This window comes from Lacerta agilis, chromosome 17 (genome assembly GCF_009819535.1).
Source record: "Lacerta agilis isolate rLacAgi1 chromosome 17, rLacAgi1.pri, whole genome shotgun sequence".
Lineage (NCBI taxonomy): Eukaryota > Metazoa > Chordata > Lepidosauria > Squamata > Lacertidae > Lacerta > Lacerta agilis.
Genome location: NC_046328.1, coordinates 21302171 through 21323720, shown reverse-complemented (window position 1 = coordinate 21323720; position 21550 = coordinate 21302171). Strand labels below are relative to the sequence as shown.

The window sequence follows — 21550 nt, the reverse complement described above, 5'->3', positions numbered from 1 at the left end:
GGACCACGGAGTCTCCAATCAATGCTCTTAACTTTGGAGAAGCCCGTTTATTCTGAAATATATGGGATGGTTTTTTTTTTTATATTCTGCATATAAATTCACATAGTGTGTTCTGGTGAGGGCCACTCAGGAAAGGGGGGGGCGGGCAGCACTGAGGAAATCCTTCACAGACCACCCTGCAAAAAAGCACCTTGAACTGGCATTGAATAATGCAACTGTGAGAAGAGGTTGCTGGACTAGACAGGCCATTGGCCTGATCCAGCAGCACTCTTCATATGCTCTCCTCTCTCTCTCTCTCTCTCTCTCTCAGAGCCCTTTCACACCATATGTAACTCTTTGCTGGATGGGATAATTGTGATGTTTTGCTTATTTTTTAAAGCTCCTGTTTGGTTCATAGCGTTTTATAGATTGCAATTGCCTTATTGGTGATCTGTAAATTGTTTTATAGGCTCTACGCTGTGTTTCTGACGTTCTGTTCTGTTCTTTTGTTCTGTTACTGTTGTTCATTTGTTTGGAAGCCGCTTTGAGATCCGTTTGAATGAAAAGTGGTGCAGAAATATAAGGAATCAAATCAAACCGTACCTTTTTCTATCTCTAGCCAAAGCTTGGATGCCAGGCCCAGTTAACAGGCAGCAAATAAATGTGTGGTGGGGGCTTGTTGCTCTGATCCATCCAGGCATCGCTGACCCTTTTCTTGTGAAAAAATAGTTTGCTCAGCCATTTTAAAAAAAATGTTTATTTCAGTCTTCTCTTCTGGGAATAAAGCAGATTTGCTGAGGCATGGTGGTGGGGTGCATCGAGAAAGAAGACACTCTAAATAGAACATTCTCTCTTAGGTGATGGTTAGTTGACTCAGATGGCTTCTTCCTCCAGCTGGCTTTTGGTACCCAAGGCTGTTTTCAAGCCAATTCTATCTTACAAGGTAAAGGTAAAGGGACCCCTGACCATTAGGTCCAGTTGTGGACGACTCTGGGGTTGCGGTGCTCATCTCGCTTTACTGGCCGAGGGAGCCGGCGTACAACTTCCGGGTCATGTGGCCAGCATGACTAAGCCGCTTCTGGCGAACCAGAGCAGCGCATGGAAACACCGTTTACCTTCCCACCGGAGCGGTACCTATTAATATACTTGCACTTTGACGTCCTTTTGAACTGCTAGGTTGGCAGGAGCTGGGACTGAGCAACAGGAGCTCACCCAGTCGCGGGGATTCGAACCGCCAACCTTCTGATCGGCAAGCCCTAGGCTCAGCGGTTTAGACCACAGCGCCACCCGCGTCCTATCTTAGGGCCACACAATCTGTGTGCCCAAACACTGGAGCTGTAAACATTTACATTTATTCACAGGTGACATTCAACAGGTGTGCCTGTGTATACAACAGTTGGAGCTGTGATTGTACACCCTTTTTCGCACAGTGTGCATGTGTGTGTGGAGACAGGTGGCACCTGCATTCAGTGTAACATGTGAGCACGCCTTCTATGTGACTTGAGTCGCGTTGATGCTGCTAACCTGCATTTCCGCCCCTTCGTTATATAAGTAGCAGCTTCAGGACGGTGAGGGATGCGGTGGCAAGAGGTTCGCTTTCTGTCTCTGCCTGAGTCCCTGCCCAAAAAAAGAAAACGCAACTCCCAAGTTGCTGTTTGCATTTCAGGGAGCAGGGAGAATAAATAAGATGTGATAAGCTCACAGTCTTCAAATATTTGAATGGGTGTTGCATGGAGAGATTTTTCTTTTTGGTGCTCTGCTGAGTTATAGTTCAACAGATTTGAATTTAAAAGAACGGGAGAGAATTTCCTGATGGTGCAAGCTGTTTTAACAGTGAAGCACTCTGGCTTTGAACTCCTTTGTTAAAATCCACCTCTCCATGTGCTGCCCTGTAAATTTATCGTGGCAAAATATTTTGTGAATTGGGAACACAGGCAGTTGGCGCATTGCTCCATCTAGCTCAGTATTGCCTCCACTAATCTTTATTATTATTATTATTATTATTATTATTATTATTATTATTAATTGTATATACATGTAAGTTTTTCATCTCTTGTGGGAGCCTTTTTTTCAGCTGCACCATATGGTCCATGTTATTGCTGCCTCTGATGGTGGAAGCAGAGCAGAGCCATCACAACCAGTAGACATTGATAGTCTTATTGGTCGTCCGTGAATCTGTCCAACCCTCTTTTAAAGCCATCCAAGTTGGTGCCCATCACTGCTTCTTGTGGGAGGGAGTTCCGCAGTTTAACTGTGAGAAGAGGTCCTTTCTTTTATCTGCCTCAAGTCTTCGTTGGAGGTCTGCGAGGTCTAGTGTTAGAAGAGAGGGAGGAAAAGCTCGTCTCTGTCCACTCACTTCGTGCCAGTCCTAATTTTATACACTTTTGTCGTGTTTCCTCTTAACTCACCTTTCCTCTTAACTAAAAGACCTGGGAGAGCAGCAACCTTTCCTCTGAAATCCAAAGTGGGTTGAACATGGTACACAGTTCAGCCAGCAGCCTACCCCTCTGGGAGTCGGGAGATCTCTCTGTGCTCCTGTGTGGTGTTGAACGAAGAGACGTGTATCTTCTGCATAACTTAATTACTGGCTGATAGTCAGATGAAGCTTCTAGAGTTGAGCTGGTGGCTGGAGAATGCGCCCCATGTTCTCATTTCAGAGAGGAAGAGGGAGTTGCAGGAAGGAGAAAGCCTTTGTTATATGGAATAGGTTATATGGAATAGGTGTGGGCAGCCAATCGGGGGCCACATGCCAGCGGTGGGTGGGGCCAGAGGCAAATGTGGGTGGAGCATTGAAGGTGCAATTCACCTTTGTACAGTAGGCTAGTTCAGGCACCCCCAACCTCCGGCCCTCCAGATGTTTTGAGACTACAACTCCCATCATCCCTGACCACTGGTCCTGTTAGCTAGGGATCATAGGAGTTGTAGGCCAAAACATCTGGAGGGCCGCAGGTTAGGGATGCCTGGGCTAGTTTCTCCCCACAAACACATTCACCTTTCCTCTATCCGGGCAAACATTATCAGAGTTCGAGGACATATCCCAGCCAAGTGAAAACACTCAAGGAGGGTGCAAGGCAAGGTCAGGGAGGGGTGTGGCCTGAGGAGCAGAGGCGTGGCCTGAGGAGAGTCCCAAGGGCCAGATAGAGAGGTCTGGAGGGCCGCATTCAGGCTTGAGGTTCTGCACTGTGGCTACAGCACCCGGCTGGAAAAAGAATCCTAAGAAAGTCTTTTAGGGTGTGCTCTTTTGCTTCTGGGGAACTGTCCCTCTTGTAAGAAAAGCACTGTCTGGATCTATGCCTCGAACCAGCTCTCCCTGGAATGTCCAACCCTTAGAGAAGTGGAGGGCAGTGCATGCAAAACCCCTTGGCTAGACAATGGTACCTGCAGGCTAAGGAGTTCAGCTGTTCCCAAACCGCAGATAAGGAAACGAGTAGCCCACGCCCTGGATGTGTAATAAAAAGGAGAAAGGGAAAATGGAAAGTTCTCATTGGGCATGATTCATTATGGGCGCAGCAATGGCCTCACTCAAGCTCGGCATCTTTATGGTCAAAAGGTGACAGAGATGTTATAACCTGCATCTTTTTAAAACAACAACAACAACAACAACAACAACAACAACACACACACACACACACACACACACACACACACCTGTACAGGTTGAACAGGCACTGCAGGAGTGCAAAAGCAAGTGTGCCCTCAGAGGGCCAGCTCTCTATCGCCGGAGCAAAACCAGCTTCGGTGATGGCAGAAGGGAGTGGCGACTCGACAAAAGGCTGCAGCCAGATGCCGTTCCAGGAGCAGAAGTGGGTGGAAGAAACCAATCACTTAGAAACAGGGAAGGAAATCCCCAGTGGCAGTATTTTATTTTATTTTATTTTAATTTGTCGGCACTCTGTTGTTTAAACCTGCAGGAAGGCTGTAAATCAAGCAGTTGCTCTGATGAATGGTTGTGTCTTTGGTCTCGGCCTTAATAATAGGGTACATACACCTGTTGATAAGCATTTATTAAAAGAAGAAGAAGGTGTCCATGGCACAAGGGTGCAACCATGTGACTGAGATTTTATAAGCATGAGCTGAGGAGTGTCTTGAAATATCAAAATCCCTCTGAAGCAAGAGGAAACCCCCCCAAAACTGCTGTTATACTACGGGGCATAACCTGCTCCTGTGAAAGGAAGGCTCTATGGAGCAACCTGAGGATCTCTGCTTTTCCTAAGTTTCTAGTCCTCATGACCTGCAGAGAAAAACCTGGAGATCTGATGGGCATGTACGGTGGTGGAATGATTGGTAGACGCAGGTTGAAGTTAGGAACTATGGCTCCAGTGCCCTGGGCTGCCCCATGCTTTAGTAAAACTGCCTTATGTGGGGTCAGTCGGACCTACCTCAGTGTTGCCTGCACTGATTGCCAGCAGCCAACTGGGAGAGACTCCTGTCTGAAATCCTGGAGAGATGCTGCCAGTCCGTGTAGGCAGTAGTGAGCTTGATGGACTCAGTGACCTGACTTTAATAAGGCAACTTCTTGTGTCAAGGTTCGTACCTGTGGTCACACAACATCTGGAGAGCCACAGGTTCCCCGACCTCTGCTTTTCTGGGCATTCGCTTTGGAGAAGAGGAGTTTGGATTTGATATCCCGCTTTATCACTACCCAAAGGAGTCTCAAAGCGGCTAACATTCTCCTTTTCCCTTCCTCCCCCACAATAAACACTCTGTGAAGCGAGTGGGGCTGGAAGACTTCAAAGAAGTGTGACTAGCCCAAGGTCGCCCAGCAGCTGCATGTGGAGGAGCGGAGATGCAAACCCAGTTCACCAGATTACGAGTCTACTGCTACACCACACTGGCTCTCCAGAAGAGAGCTTTAGAGATCCTCCAGGGTCTCTATAATCCATTACAGTGGTACATTAGTTCTCAAAAGCCTTGGTTCTGAAACGTCGAAAACCCGGAAGTAAGTGTTCCAGTTTTCGAACATTTTTGGAAGCGACTGTCGGCTATGGTTTTTGAACATTTCAGAAGTCAAACAGACTTCCGGAATGGATTAAGTTTAGTGCTTTTGTTTTTGCTATTTATTTTGGGTTTTTGTTTTTGAGGCTTTTTCGGTTAATTTGTTTTTGTGACTGTGTGGAACCCAGTTCAGCTACTGATTGATTGATTGATTGATTGATTTGATTGTGTGACTGCAGAAATAGATAAAAAGCACCCCATCCAAACTATGACTATCATCAGTGCAGGTAAGAAGAAAAAATAATTTTTATTTTTATTATCTACCGTACAATACTGTCTTATTTATTTTATAGTACAGTACATTGATTATTGCTTTCATTTTATGGATCAACGGTCTCATTAGATAGTAAAATTCATGTTAAATTGCTGTTTTAGGGGTTGTTTTTAAAAGTCTGGAACGGATTAATCTGTTTTGCATTGCTTTCTATGGGAAAGCGCGCCTTGGTTTTGGAACGGACTTCTGGAACCGACTAAGTTTGAGAACCAAGGTACCGCTGTAGTTGAGAGCTGGACGAGTCCTGCCCTCGGCGCAGCAGTACAGGAGCAAGCACACAGGAGAAAAGGTCAGTCTCCAAAGCAACATTAACTGAAATGGTGTCCGAAGTGGAGAAGGCTTTTTGTCCCGTGGGTTAAGAAGGGGCAAAGCTGCCCAGCAAGGAAAGAGCCCAGATGGCAAGTTTTGGTCTGCAAGGGCTTCTCCTCCTGTTTCAACCTATTATTTGAGCAACAGCCCCGTCTAATTAACAGTAATTGCATTACCCAATGGTTAATTAGGTAATGGCTGGGCTGGCAGTTAACGTGAGCATGGATTTATAGGCATCATCAGAGAGGTGTCCTGAAATGTCAGGATCCTCAGCAACGGTCTGATTGGAAGTGCTTTTGGCATACCTAACAAGCCACTCTGCTGAATATAAACAAGATCTTCAAATTTGGGTTTCGTAAGGCGTCTATTTGGACGCAGCTGCGAGCGCCTGCAGATTTGGAAGCTCTGCTAGCCAGGCTTTCTATTAGATTAGAGGGGGCGGGGGGAAATTGAAAAGATGGAGAATGGGATGTCTGTGGCTTTCCCTGGTTGCCTGACCCCAAGTCAGGAAGATGGCATGAAAGAAAAATTGACAGGCCCCCCTCCGGACATCCTTTTTATTATGCATTTGTGATCGTCTCTGCTCATGCTGGTATCAGAGCACTTATACATGATCCTGCTTGCAATATTTGTGTGGCTTTAAAAGAGGATTGGATACATTCATGAAGAAGAATCAATGGCTACTAACAATAGCGGCTATGCTCTGCTGCCGTGATGCTTGTGGATCCAATTTCTGGAAACCGCAGAAGGGGAGAGAGTCACTCTTGTGCTCAAATCCTGCTTCACGGTTTCCCATCTGGTTGGCCACTGTGGGAACAGGATTTGGCTCACTTGACATTCTTATGACTATGTGCTTTGGAGATTTATTTCAGTCTATAACCATGAGGGCTAGAAACTTACTTTAAAAATTCATGTATACATCGGACCCTCCCTCTGCCTCCAGCTTCCTCTAATTCTGAGGTAGGCACCATATTCTGTACTCCGTGACCCAACAGTGCTGATGGAGACATCCAGGTCCTCCGATTCCTTGCACAATTCAGATGCCTTTAGCAGGCAAGACTTGCTAATCTGACTTGTTGCTGGCATCCGTCTGTCTCAAGAGGTGAAGTCAAATCACTGTGTTAGCTGCACCAAAGTGACCTCCCCAGAGCACAAGTCTAGGCAGTGTATCTGGAGGTCCTGGGCTGCCCAGACGGAAGACACCCCCTCTTGGTCTCGCTGATGTGGTCCAAAGGAAAGCAGAGCAGTGCGTTTGGCACCAGCTTGGCTCCAGGAGTTGCTGGAAGGAGGCCTACAAGGCACCATCCAACTGCCTTAGGGACTCCACTCCGGATCTGTGTAGGGCAGGCTTCCCCACCTCGGCCCTCCAGATGTTTTGGCCTACAACTCCCATGTTCCCTAGCTAGCAGGACCAGTGGTCAGGGATGATGGGAACTGTAGTCTCAAAAGGAGGCCGAGGTTGAGGAAGCCTGGCGTAGTGTTTGCTCCTTAGCCTTTTCTTCTCCTGCAAGGCAGCAGAAGTTTAGGATCAGAGTTTTCCTTCTCTTAGATGCGCTACCTTCCCAGGTTGACAAGCCCCATCTGCCCCTCACTTCCCCCTGCAGCAGGTATCGAAATTGCCTTCTTGACCTGCTCAACCTGCTAGAGCCTGTCTTTGCATGCAGAGGAACTCCCTAACTCACTGAAGGTTTGAGACCCATTGGCTACCCTCTCCTGGTTTAGCCGCCCAAGGAAAGCCAATTCCCAGGGTGTGGCTGCAGTCTCATGCTGGCAGCAGCTTCTAGGAGCCACAGGTGAGCGCAGGGGGAAGACCAAAGGTGGAAAACCTATCCCAGAAGGAGCATGATGTGTCTCCCACCAGAGACGCTACAAAACTTGACTGAGTGCTCCTTAAATGTGAGGATGGCCACTGAGGAAACAGTTTGGCTATTTTGCAAATTTGTGGGTGGGCCTCTCTGGAGGCCTGTTTCCTCGACAGCCACCGCGAACAGCTTTGATGTGAGCTTTGTCACGTCATCCTCCGGATGAAGAGCAGATGGTTTGGGAAATGAACAAGATGGAGCTTGTGCAAGAAGAGCGGTGGTGGTTGCCATGTTCTCTCTGATGGTGGCAGAAAGTTGTGTGTGTGTGTGTGTCCCAGCAATCCCTGGCTCCATCGCTTGTTAGCACTGCTATTTATTAATGGATTCAACTTATATGGGCTACCCTTCCTCTCAAGAATCTGAAGGCATTTCTCTCTCTCTCTCTTGCACCCGCACAGCCCCCAAGATTGCATTGCAGGAGCAGGTGGCGCTGTGGTCTAAACCACTGAGCCTCTTGGACTTGCTGATTGGAAGGTCGGCGGTTTGAAGTCCTGCGACGGGGTGAGCTCCCGTTGGCCTGTCCCAGCTCCTGCCAACCTAGCAGTTCGAAAGCATGCCAGTGCAAGTAGATAAATAGGTACCACTATGGCAGGAAGGTAAACGGCATTTCCATGCTCTCTGGTTTCCGTCATGGTGTTTCTGTTGCGCCAGAAGAGGTTTAGTCATGCTGGCCACAAGACCCGGAAAGCTGACTGTGGACTAATGCCGGCTCCCTTGGCCTGAAAGTGAGATGAGCGCCACAACCCCATAGTCGCCTTTGACTGGACCGGAGGTATCTGGAGGTCCAGGGGTCCTTTACCTTTTAACCTGGGCTAAAAGGCCCCTGAGCTCTCTTCTAACTCTGCAATTCCACAAGATTGGGCTAAGAGTCAGTGAAAGGCTACTGTTCTGAAAACCAGCAGAAGGCAGTATTTTCTCCAGATCTCTCCATTTTGCAAACAGAAGCCTTGAGGTTTTTTGTCCACTGGCGGGGAGTTCCTTTCCAAATGCACACACCAATCCCTTACTGGGGGAAAACCTCAACCTCTTAAGAAATCACCATTCCGAGTTCTGGTTTGTAGCGTTAAGTGCCTGAAGTTTATACGATGCTTTAAAAAAAAAAAAAAACAAAGAGAAAAAATGTAAATGCAGAGTAAACTAAACTTCCAGATGTTAAAAGATTTATGGGTCCCTTAGTTTCCATGGCAATAATGATGTCAGGCAGTGAGAATGTCAAAAGTCAGTAGCAGGCGGGGAGGGGGGGCACGTAGAAAGCTAAATAAAAGGGAGGAGGGGGTCCCTTTTTGTGAGAATAAAAAAAGCTACCCCCAAATTAGCTTTGTGTTTAAAATGGCAAAGTTGCATGAAGGTCATGGGTTGGAATTTGCAGCATCTGTGATGGAATGAGAGTACATATACATGGGAACCCATTGATCAAATGATACGACGAGTGATTTGGAGCAGGGATTTTTATTTTCTGGAGCGTTTGAAGTTTCATTCCCCACCCCCTCTTTTTAAAGTTCACTGTTTATTTTTAAGATTTGTTGCATAATACGTAAGATTGGATTCGAACAATTTGGCAACAGCGACAAAGGCAGCAGAACCGTAATGTGATGGTTCGCATCGGAGAGGTGGAAGGAGCCATGCCTGAGGGTCACAGCCAGGCATAAAGACCAGTTTGGGAAGCTGTAGGAAACATTTGATCAAGGATCATAGAATCCTAGGATTGTAGGGACCGTGTGAGGATCATCTGGCCCAACCCCATGCATTGCAGGAATCTTTTCCCCAACTCGGGCTCAAACCCATGACCCTGCGATTAAGAGTCTCATGTTCTACCAACTGAGGAGGTCTGGGTAATAGGTTCACCCAGAAGTAGTAGTAGTAGTTTTTTGTAGTTTGGGGTGTTAAAATGCCTCCCCCACCCAGCTACGTAATGCTAAAGCAGATCCCATGTGCCACATTTGCTTTTCACACAGTGCTGGGTGGTTCAGTTTTTCCACCAGGGAAAAAGACCCGTCTCTGGTCTACCATAGTTTGAGTATCTGCATGTTTGGCCCCACGGGTTTAAATAGCAGCTTGGAAATGGATGGCAAGGTAGGGTGGGATAATTTGATCAGGAAAATGCTTGCGCTGTGGTTCCCCTGAACCGGACCCTCTTCTTTTAGAAGGCAGTCTAGTGGTTAGAGAAGAGGGGAGAACCCTTTCAACCTGAAAGCCATATTCCTTCTGGGACAATTTTGGGGGAAGTGCTGGGCAGGGCCAGAGACAAAAGTGTGGAAAGGATCTCAGTCTTCCTAACCTACGCCAGAGTGGCACACTGGATTGCACCTGACCCCGCCATGCTTGTCCACTGGCTGTTTTCAGAAGCTTACCAAAGCTCCCTTGCGCCCTTGTACTCTCACCCCCTGCTCCCAGTTCTGGCCCTCGCCAGAGGAGCTGAGCCCAGAGTGGAGATGTGCAATTTTTGTGACCCTCTCAGTCCTGCCTCCTTTTGATGGGGGTCAACCTCACCAACCCCTAGGTATTCCCCAGTTTGTTTATTTTTATTCTTTCTTTAAAAAAAATAATATCATTGTGCATTATGCGCTTTGATGTTTTTTCACCACTCTGGGATTTGTTTAAGCAAAGAGCAGGTGAAAAGTGCCCCAAACAAAACGTGGGTTTTACCTGGGTTGTATTATAGGGAGTAGCGGTGAGATTGAGGCATCTTGACATCGTCAGTAGAGCAGAGCAGCATTATTTCATGAGTCAGCGTTAACAATCCTAACAAGCGCCAGTTGTCAGCTGGCCTTCAAGAGAGAGTTTCCCTTCGGGTTTTGTTTTGTTTTGTTTGCAGTTCGTGGAAAGGAAGTTGCTGAGTCACAAGCAGATTTGAGCTTCCGCTTTCTTTCCAGAGACCTGGGACCTTCTCTGCTCCTGGAGGAAGGCATTAGTCTGGGGCGGGGGGTCTTTTTTTTTTTTCCAGCCCGAGGGTCGCATTCTGTTCTGGAGAACCGTCCAAGGACTTTGCACCCGTGGTGGGCATGGCCACAGGCAAAAGTGGATGGAACCACATATGTAAATGTTATTTTAGTACAGTAGCCTAGTTTCTTCACATCTTCCCCGCCCACCACGCAGCCAAGGACACATTCCAGCCAGGCAAAAACACTTGACAAGAGTGCAAAGGACTCGTGAGGGGTGTGGCCTGTGGGGAGAGGTGTGGCCTGGGAAGAGTCCCAAGGGCCAGATAGAGAAGCTTGCAGGGCTGCATTTAGCCCCTGGGACTGAGGTTCCACACCCCTGTACTAAGTTGTGATTTGGGGTTTGGACTAGATCAGTGCTTCCCAAACTGTTTTGGACTACAATTCCCATCATCCCCGACCAGTTGTCCTGCCAGCTAGGGATGATGGGAGTTGTAGTCCAACAGCAGCCGGAGAGACCCAAGTTTGAGAAACACTGGACCAGATGATCCTTTGGGTCCCTTCCAACTCGACAATTCTATGATCCTAAGTCAGGGGGAGCAATGGAGGGTTAGGCACTAACCAGAGTCTCTGTAGGTATGTGGCTTTTCTGGGCGCCGATTATCACCAGGCACTCCCATCTATATTGGCAGAAGTCGAACTCGTATCAGTTACAGGCTGGAACTTGGCAAATACCTGCCACTGTCCAGCAAGCTGTTATCAGGTTATCAGCTGGGGGTGGGGAGAGGGCAGGGTTTTGTTTTGTTGTGCACACAACCCAAAAAAGAAGTGTCAGTGGAATGGGGTGTGTGTGTGTGTGTGTGTGTGTGTCAAAAGTTGGGTCCATCTAGCAGATTGGCGCGAGGGTGCTGTGGTTTGAAATGGAGGGCTTTTATGTTCAGCTCCTTTAGCTAATCAGGGGCTCAGCTGGATGAGTCAAGTGGTCCCTTTTCACTTCCAAAGATTCTATTGCCATATATTATACTAGGGGCTGCCCCCTCTGCTCACCAACCCCTTTGCCTACTCCCTTCCCTCGCACTTGCCAATCCTCCCTCTCTTTATACCTTTCCTGCCCCCTTGACTACCCCCCCCACAGCTCACCCCAACCCAATAGGCAGCCACACAAACCTCAGTGTGATGACACCCTTACATTTTTATGTATATAGGAAGATACCAGTACTAGTCCTACTCAAAAATATGGATGGATACAGCTAAGTTAGGTCCACTTATTTAGATGGTTGTGCTCTGAGTAGGGCTAGCACTGGATACAAGCCTAATGCTTTTTAATTTATTCTTTAAGTAGTAGTAGTAGTTTATTAATGCTTGGGCCATAGGCCATTCGCACATACAGTGCGATGGGTACAGTACAAAAACCAGTATTGTAGTATAAAATACTGCATATTATTATTATTTTAAGTGAAGGTTTATTCTGTTTCTCCTGCTCTAAAACGATTTCCTTTTTTGTTCTTAATCTGGTTTATTGCCTAGATTTGGTTTTAATGTGTTTTTTTCCCCTTCACACCTTGGATGTCCTTGCTAAGAGCGAAGAAGAGGGTTTTTTGAATATATTTTAAAATAAACTATAGTATATATATATATATATACATATATACATATATATATATATATATATATATCCTTCCCTCCAACTGCCAAGGTATATGTGATCCAAGTCTTCATAGTCTCTCTCTCTCTCTTTCTCATATCTATTTATCTAATCACCTTTGGGGGATATGATTATTTCATGCTTTACATTGCTGCTGGTTTTTCCATCTTGCTTAAAATAAGGTTTCCTATGAGTGCCGTTGTGGCCTGTGAACTGTTTCCCGACCGCTTTCTCTATTTTTAAGAGTTCTCGTTTTGTTATGATGAGATGTTTTAATTTTTAAGGTGCAGTGATGCACGCAAGCTGCATTTCGGAGGTCTTTGCCCTGAAATATATAGAGATTCCCAACTACTTCCATGTCCCCTTTCAGGGCAAAGACCCCCTAAACACAGTCACATATACAGTCTCTTTAAAGTGGCTAGTTGCCCAGGTATTTAAAGGAAACCTCCTTTCCATTGGGACTGGTAGGACAGAAGGCAGGGAGCCCACCAGCAGGGGGAGCCAGAGCCTCTGGCAGGCAGAGCCAACTGATTCTAGCTGAGTCCCCTCCCTGCTGAGTTCTGCAGTGGGGAAGACACTGAGGCCAGGGCGAACTAGGCAATTGCCTAGGGCGCCAAAATGGAGGGGGCGCTGGCCAGGCTTGGGGGGGGCTAGCAGCAGCTTCTTTTTGTAGCGGAGAGGTCTGCTTGCCCCACACACCACCCCCAGCTCCTGCTAAAGCAGGCTTTGGCAGGGGGCGGGGCGGGCGAGCAGCAGCTTCTCCGCTACAGCGGAGAAATGGCTGCTTGCCTCTCCACCACCCCCACCTCCCGCTAAAGCAGGCTTTGGCAGGGGGCGGGGGGCGCCAGAAGGTGGTCTGCCTAGGGCGCAAGAAACCCTAGCACCGGTCCTGACTGAGACTATAAGGAGGAGCAAGCTGACAGGCAGGGGCATCCCTAGACAGGTTGTGAGTGGAGGCTGGGGCAGGGGCATCCCTAGACAGGCCAGTGGAGGCTGCCTGAGGGCAGGCTGAGCTTGGTGGGGCAGTGCCCCCGCCCACATGCCCAAATGGACCTGCCTCTACTGCTCCATTCATGCCAACACAAAGAGCGCCTTTGGATATTCCAGGACAAAATGGCCCTTCCTGGTCTTGTTTTGCATCGCAACCAAATCCTAAGGGAGACGTTTGAGCATCTCCTGACAGGTTAATTTGTATTTATTTTGCAATGCAAAGCAGTTGTGGGACTTCCAGTTTGATCGGAGGAAGAGCCTTAACCCTTGCTTCTTCTGTTCTTCTCTGCCTCAAGATTGCACACACGGCTTTTCAGGGAAACACAGTAGTGGTGACCTGTGATCTCTCTCTCACTCACACACACCCCTTCTTTTTTCACCAAGAAGGATTTCTTAAAACTGGAATAGGGGACTTTTGGTGCAGGCGTTTCTGGGCTTTGGGGATGGGGAAGAAAATAAATCCAGTCTGAATGTAAAGGCAAGCCAACCACATCTGTGCTATCTGAAACAGTCGTACGCAAACTGAAACACAGCCACGCTTCAGAATCCATGCTGTGAATTGCAGTTTCTCCAGCCAGGCTACATGCACTATGGGAAGATGTGTTTAAAGTGTGTATATTAGTCTGATTAAAAAGTGCGTTATATTTTAGGAAATTGGTTTGCCAAAAAATATCGGGCAAAATTGCATATAAAAACCAGCCGCAAACTGCTGGTGAATGTTCATGATGAAATAATAATAATAATAATAATAATAATAATAATAATAATAATAATAATAATAATAAATTAATAACCTCATGTGGAAAACTGAACTTAAAATGGGGGAATGAGAAAGGGAGGAAAACTGAAATTGGCACATTTGCCCATCCCTAGTGAAGGGTGGAGTTTACAAGTATGTAAGGCTTAAATATAAGTAAATGGAGTGTCTGTCTGTCTGTCTCTTCTCTCCATAGTCACTTCAGATCAAATTGAGAATCTGCATCGGCGATTCAAGCAGCTAAGTGGGGATCAGCCAACTATTCGGTACAGTATATTACCTATACGTAGCCCTATATCATAATGGATTTATTCATAATATCATATGATTTATTCTTCTAAAAAGATGTTTACGGGTACTCTCATTTTGACTCAAGAAAATCACCATTTTATAGTTCAAACCGGGGGAAATAAACACAGTAAATGGACAAAAGTACAGAGATTCACAAAATGTTTAGGGGTACTTTATGCATACCCTGCGTCCCCCCCCCCCAGAAAAAAAGCACTGGATTTATTTTCTGAGTGTGGATACTTAAGGAAGCCCAACACTAGGAGGGTTCCCAATGCACCAGGAACAGGTGGTTTGTGACCCTCTAAATTAGTGGCTTTCAAAGGTCACAGACTCCCCTTTGAAGATCTGGTCCACCCCTCCCAGAAAAATCCACACCTACACACAAAACGTTGCATACAATTTGCATTGTGTTGGTGGTGGCAACACCTTTTTGCCCCTGGTTGATGGACCCCCCTGATGAATCCCATCCATGGAGCACCCGTTAAGCATCCCTGTTCTGTATGATTTTGGACTCCAGCTTCCATCATGCTTGACCGCTGGCTGTGCTGGTTGGGGCTGATGAAGAGCCCTTGTCTTTACTGGGCTGGAAGAACAGGTGGACTGGGCGGAAGGCAGCTTCCCCTGTTCCACAGCCAACTTCACAGGGAAGGGTGCAATGTGGAGACTGGTCCTTGTCAAGGTCTGTCCTGGGCTGATCGTCCCACCAGATAACGGCTTGCTAATCAATTGGCTGTTTTCTGCCCTGTTCTCTCCCGTAATGAGATTTTGCTCCTCCAGGCCAAACCCCAGGTGGCTCTCTCAAAAGGACAGGCCTTTCTCCGTACAAGGCTCACAGCTTTTGTGGGGAAGCAGGCGAGGCCATCGATCAGGAGAAAGACAGACACCTCCTCTTTCCTGCTCCTGCCGCTGACCCATGCCTGGTGCCTTATCGCCGACTGGGTGGGGAACCACAGGGAGAGGAACCTACAACACCCATAATCTCTGAACCATTGGGGCTGATGGGAGTTGGGAGTCCCAGCAACACTGGCTCCTCATCCTTGGTCCAGATCAGGGAGAGGGGGAACCTCTAGCTCTCCAAAGGATGCTGGACTACAACTCCCATCATCGGCCCCAGCAAGCCAGCGAAGATGGGAGTTGTGGTTCAATAAATGTTGTGTTTTGATGCTTATGGGGGGTGGGGCGGTGTTTTGAAATGTTGACTCCCAACTCCTACCCATAATATAGTTCAATGTCAAGTGAGAGGGATTGTTTCCTTCGCTGGTTTCTCCCCCTGCAGCTCTGCCGGCCGGCCTCCACCTGCGCTGCACGGAAGGTTGACCTTTCTGCAGGAAATGTACAAACAGTTTCAGGCAGAGTCGCAGAGGAGACTGAGGAGGCTCACTCTGCAAGGGGGCAGATGCCCTGTCAAGAGGCAGGAGGGAACCCGCTTGGCCCCTTCCCTAGAAAACCAGCGGAGAGATGCTGAGGTCGCTGGGAAAAGGAGTCTATCATCCCGTTTGCGAAAGAATCTTGCAGGCATCAGGGATGTGCCGCAGTGGCTGACAGGCCAGGCCTGGAACAGGACAGAAATATAGTGGCTTGTTGTTGCTAGGAAGAGGGGAGAAATCATATCCCTCAATTTATGTATCACATTATTACCTCCCGTCTTTGCTTCCAAGGAGCTCAAGGAGGTGGTATACGTGGTTCCCCCACCCCAAATTTCCATCCTCACAACAACCCTGTGAGGTAGGTTATTAGGCAGAGAGGCGGCGATTGGCCAAAGGTCACCCAGTGAGCTTCATGGCTGAATGGGGATTCGAACCTTGGCTTCCCAAGTCCTAGTTCAGCACTCTAGTCATCACACCACATTGGCTATTAGAACTATTATTTAGTTAGTTAGTTATTGAACTTATATCCCTCTGCTCTTCCCCAAGGAGCTGAGGGTAGCGAACTGACGTGCCATTTAAAACAAAGCAAAGCATTCTATAAAACAGTTCAAAACATTCCCAAAGCCATGAACCTAAAATCTTCAAAATGCAAAAACAAAAAAACACCAAACCAAACTTCAGGTCTGCCACTGAGCCATGACCCTGTGCTGAAGAGATCGTCCATTTGTCTTCAGAAACGTTTCTCTCTCACTCACTATCTCTCTCTCTCTTTGTCCTTTTCTACTTCCGCAGCAAGGAGAACTTTGATCGCGTCCCTGATCTGGAGTTCAATCCAATTAGATCCAAAATTGTCCAGGCCTTTTTTGACAAGAGGTAATGTTGTGGGTGCTTGGCCTCCCTGGGGGGGGGGGTTGTTCCCTATAGCAACAAGAACTGTGCAGCTTTCCTTAACCTCAAATCCCTCTCCACACATAAGATATTAAAAAACAACAACGGTAAACCGCATAAACAAACAGCTAAAAATCAGTCATGGATTGAGGTAGCTTCTCCGTCCTGTTTTTCAATGCCTGCTAAAGGCTGCTTTTGTTAGGCAAAATTACAGACGTGTAATTTCATTAGGCAGACTTGTCGATAGAACCAACCATTTCAAGAACATTCTGGTAATTTCATTATGCCTACTATTTTTTAAGGTCTGGTTTTATTCTTCTTTTATTCTGGTGAATATTTTATTGCATTTTATGTAAAAGGCTTAGAGATGATGATGATGATGATGATGATGATGATTGATGATGATGATTATTCAGTGGTCTATAAATCCTGCCAAATAAACAAAATCAAAGATTTCATTTGGTGGCCCCTGTTTGGTGGCATCCCAAACATTGGCCCGCTTTCCCTGGGTGCCTTCTGCCTTCCTCTTGCATCATAGGGATGAGAGTATCAGTGGCTTACTAGCCGTGATGGCTGTGCTTTGTCTCCATGGTCAGAAACATGATGCACTTTGCACAGTGCATAGTTAAACTGTGGAACTCACTGCCACAGGAGCCAGTGATGGCCAAGCTGGATGGCTTCAAAAATGGGTTTGTGCAAATCCATGCAGAATAAATAAGACTTATTAATGGATACTGGCCATGATGGCAAAGCTCACCTTTGAATACCAGTTGCTAGAACCTAATCCAGAATGTGGCAGCTAGACTGGTGACTGGGAGTGGCTGCCAATACCATGTAACACTGGTCCTGAAAGACCTACATTGGCTCCCAGTACGTTTCCGAGCACAATTCAAAGTGTTGGTGCTGACCTTTAAAGCCCTAAACAGCCACGGCATAGTAAACCTGAAGGAGCATCTCCACCCCCATCATTCAGCCCAGACACTGAAGTCCAGCTCTGAGGGCCTTCTGGCGGTTCCCTCACTGCAAGAAATGAGATTACAGGGAATCAGAGAAGAGGGCCTTCTCAGTAGTGGTGCCTTCCCTGTGGAACGCCCTCCCATCAGATGTCGAGGAAATAAACAACTATTTTACTTTTAGAAGACACCTGAAGGCAGCCCTGTTTAGGGGAATTTTTAATGTTTGATGTTTTATCGAGTTTTTAATATTCTGTTGGAAGCCACCCAGAGTGGCTGGGGAAACTCAGCCAGATGGGCGGGATATAAATAATAAATTATGATTATTATGAAACCACAGGAGGGGAGTGTTCTCTCTCTTGTGCTCAGGTCCTATTTGCTGGTTTCCCAAAGGCCAGTGTGAGAAAAGGATGCTGGGCCTCATCTAGAAGGCTCTTCTGTTGCTGCCATTTATTTATTTTTGCCACATCCACATGGTTTCATCCTCAAAATGCCAATGCATGCTTTTTAAAAGCTGTTGACCTAGATTTCCCTTTGCCACAGAAAATCCATTTAGTCAGACCAACTCATCACGCCTCTGCAGTTACTGTCAGTGTAGACAATCCTTAGCACTTTGGGGACTTGGGCTGTGTGTGGGATGCATTCCATTCTTCTATGCATTTGTTGGCAAATGGCACTTGTCACATTTAAATTCTGTAAGCAAACAATTTATCCTCTGCTTATCTTATCACAGTTTATATACTGCTTGATTGTAAGCAGAAGGGAAAACCTCAAAGCATCAGTAAATTCGGTTATTTGAAGCTTTCAAATTAATTACTAAAGTAAATTAGAATTGAACGCAGAAGAGAGAACGGGGGAAGTCCATGGAATAAGATTTGAAATAAGATTAAGATAGTTAAATAGGTGTTTTATGTATGCTTTTGTATGAGTTCATTTTCTTTTTTTGTCTATTTTCTTTTAGTATGTAGTATGTTCGTATTGTTTTTATATGTCTGTTATCTTTTTGGAAAACCAATAAATTCTTTATAAAATTTTTTTTTTAAAAATGAAGCTTTCAAATTAAAAAAAAAAATCCTTCCAGTAGCACCTTAGAGACCAATTAAGTTTGTTCTTGGTATGAGCTTTCGTCTGAAGAAGTGTGCATGCACACGAAAGCTCATACCAAGAACAAACTTAGTTGGTCTCTAAGGTGCTACTGAAAGGATTTTTTTATTTTTTATTTTGTTTTGACTATGGCAGACCAACACAGCTACCTACCTGTAACTTTCAAATTAAAATTAGTGATCAGCTAAAAGCAGACTAAAACACAGGTCGGCATTCTACATATTTGGATAAAAAGGTAAAGGGACTGCTGATCATTAGGTCCAGTCGTGGATGACTCTGGGGTTGCGGCGCTCATCTCGCGTTAATGGCCAAGGGAGCCGGCGTACAGCTTCCGGGTCATGTGGCCAGCATGACTAAGCTGCTTCTGGTGAACTAGAGCAGCGCACAGAAATACTGTTTACCTTCCCGCCGTAGCGGTACCCATTTATCTACTTGCACTTTGATGTGCTTTTGAACTGCTAGGTTGACAGGAGCAGGGACCAAGCAACAGGATCTCACCCCGTTGCAGGGATTCGAACTGCCGACCTTCTGATCGGCAAGCCCTAGGCTCTGTGGTTTAGACCACAGTGCCCCCCGCGTCCCTACATATTTGGATAGGCTTGCCTTTAAAAGAAAAACAGTTTTTAGCTGTTTCTGGAGAGGTACCTGCCTTGTGTCAATAGGAAAGGAGTTCCAAAGTTTGAGTGCTGCCACAATGAAAGATATGAGTTCTTACAGATGTGTTGATTTTATTCAAATGTCTGGGACACCCCTACACAGCAGCCAACCCATTTCTAAATAAGGCCGTGTCTTTGCAAACCCACTTCCCTCACCCCACCCCACCCCCCAAAAAAGTGCAGGGGCTGATGGGTGTGTAGAACAAGCTTTGCCAACACGGTGCCCTCCAGATTCTTCTGGGCCCTGACTCCCATCACCCCTGGCTATTGCCCATGCTGACTAGGTCTGCATTGGGAGCCCAGCCTGAGGATGGAGGGCTCTGAATCATCAGGTGTTCCTCATGTCAAAAGTGTTCTGAGTGCTTTCATGCCGATAGGAACCTTCGAGAATCATCGGACGGGTTGGCGGAGGAGATCAACTTTGAAGACTTCTTGACGATCATGTCCAATTTCAGGCCCATTGAGATGGGCATGGACGACGAGCAGCTCGATCGATTCCGGAAGAAGAAGCTAAAATGTAAGGTGCTCCCCTTTCTCGGTCGAGCCTGTTGTTTTGTTGGCAGATGGGAGGATTGGTCTGCCTGCACCCACTGCGTTCATGTTTAGCTGTAAAGTGTATGGTGCCTGGAGCTTCTTCCCCTTCTTCCATGTCCACTGTGTGCCCTCCCATCTCCCACTTCAAAATCATCTAGCGGAGAAACTTCTTCCTATCGAGGGCCACATTCCGTTCTGGACAAATGAAGGTGCTTTGGATAAAGAACTGATCCTGTACTTATTGAGAGGTGCTAGGATGGTTATTGTAGAAATAGTTTTTAAAAGGAGGGATTAGATAACGGTTTATGGTACAGTCGGAATCTGGTCCATAGCTATTGTGGAAAAATTAAGTCGAAGGTTAAGGTATACTGGAGGACACCCCTCCCCTCTTCTCTGCCCATCATTTTCAACCAGGGGGTGAAAACTTATTTCATGACGGTGATGATGTTCAAAGGCCTCCTGCTATTTGGCATTCTTGGTGACTTTTCATCGTCAAGTGAGAACATTGTAAGACCTTGAGGACAATATCCTGAGATTTATAAGTAAAGCAAATCCTATATTTTAAGAAAGAATATGTTACTACGCTCCAATATCAGTAATTGTTCTCTCCCCAGGAGCGTAGCAAGGTAAATTGGTACCCGGGGGCAAAAATTCTTTTGTCACCTCACCCCCCCCAGGCATGGGAAGGTCAGGTGGTACCCGGTGCGGAAAATTTCTTGTCAACCCCCCCATTGATTCCCCCACCCCCCGCAAAAATGGTTTTAAGTTATTTCATATTTTCTTACAAAGGAATAATAACAAGTAATAATAATAATAAAAAAACTTTTTTATATATCCCACCCTCCCCGGCCGAAGTCGGGCTCAGGGTGGCTTACATCAGATACATAACATTGGTATAAAATCAAACAATAATTAAATTACCTCCTAAAAACATCTCAAAATCAAATTAAAGTCTCATTAGATGGCTTTCCACAGGGTTAGGGTTGGGAACAGTAAGTGCTCCACTGAACTGAAATTTCAGCCTTCACGACATAGGAAAACAGCCAAGTGAACAGCTATTTTGGTGGAGGAGGGTCAAGATATTAACCGATATGCATGAAATTTCATATATAGCTATATAACCCCTAGTATAGTAAGATAAGACCTTTGGAGCAGGCATTTAAAAAAAATTCAAAAAAAAAATTCGAATTTTTTTTTTCAATAAAAATTGTTCCTTGATAATTTGTCACCCCCTCCATTATGGAACTCGGGGCGGCCCGCCCCCCCTTGCTATGCCCCTGTCTCCCCCCCCCCCATGGGCTATGAATGAGATGACCCACATTTGTAATTTCCTTTTTGGTCCGTGCTTGTTTAATTTTCATTTGCATTCAAGCTGTAGTTATTTTTGTAAGTCATTAAATTATGTGTTCTTGATTTTACACACCCACACCCACCCTTCCCCTGCCTACTGGCACAAGAACTTTGCTGGTGTTTGATACAGTCCCTGGTTTGAAATGTTGGGCTCAGTTACCATTGTGCGGGGTAAATATGGGTTTTGAAGGAGTTTATTTAATGCATAGTACTGTGCTTTTAAGCTGCTTACTCCTGGCCCTAATTTATTTTGCCTTCTCTCCCCTAGTTCTTTTCCACATGTACGATGCGGACAGTGACGGGAAGATCACTCTGCAAGAATACAGGAATGTAATGTATTATTATTATTATTATTATTATTATTATTATTATTATTATTATTATTATTATTATTGCATTCCACTCCCTTAACCGCACTTTCAATGACCCAGCACCGCTCCTCCTCCTCCTCCTCCTCCAACTGGTTTGCAACTTGCTTCTGCCCTCCAGGTTGTGCAAGAGATGCTTTCGGGGAACCCCCACCTGGATAAGGAATCGGCGAGGTCCATCGCAGACGGAGCCATGATGGAGGCTGCCAGCATCTGCGTGGGGCAAATGGTAGGCTGAGCGCAACGCTGCAGATGGCCAGCATACGGTCATTCCGAGGCGAGGAAGGGACGTAGCTCAGTGGTAGAGCATCTGCTTGCCTGCAGGAGGTCCCAGGTTCAATCCCCATCT

General features: G+C 46.4%; 1 protein-coding gene across 1 annotated transcript in view; it reads left to right on the top strand.

The window, feature by feature from the left end:
* Positions 1-21550, top strand: part of TESC (tescalcin) — a 28967-nt gene that overhangs the window by 5929 nt on the left and 1488 nt on the right. The window contains exons 2-6 of the mRNA XM_033174201.1: positions 13887-13956; positions 16141-16221; positions 19327-19466; positions 21102-21163; positions 21323-21430. Of these exons, the coding sequence (XP_033030092.1) occupies positions 13887-13956; positions 16141-16221; positions 19327-19466; positions 21102-21163; positions 21323-21430 (461 nt within the window). The remainder of the gene's footprint in view (positions 1-13886; positions 13957-16140; positions 16222-19326; positions 19467-21101; positions 21164-21322; positions 21431-21550) is intronic.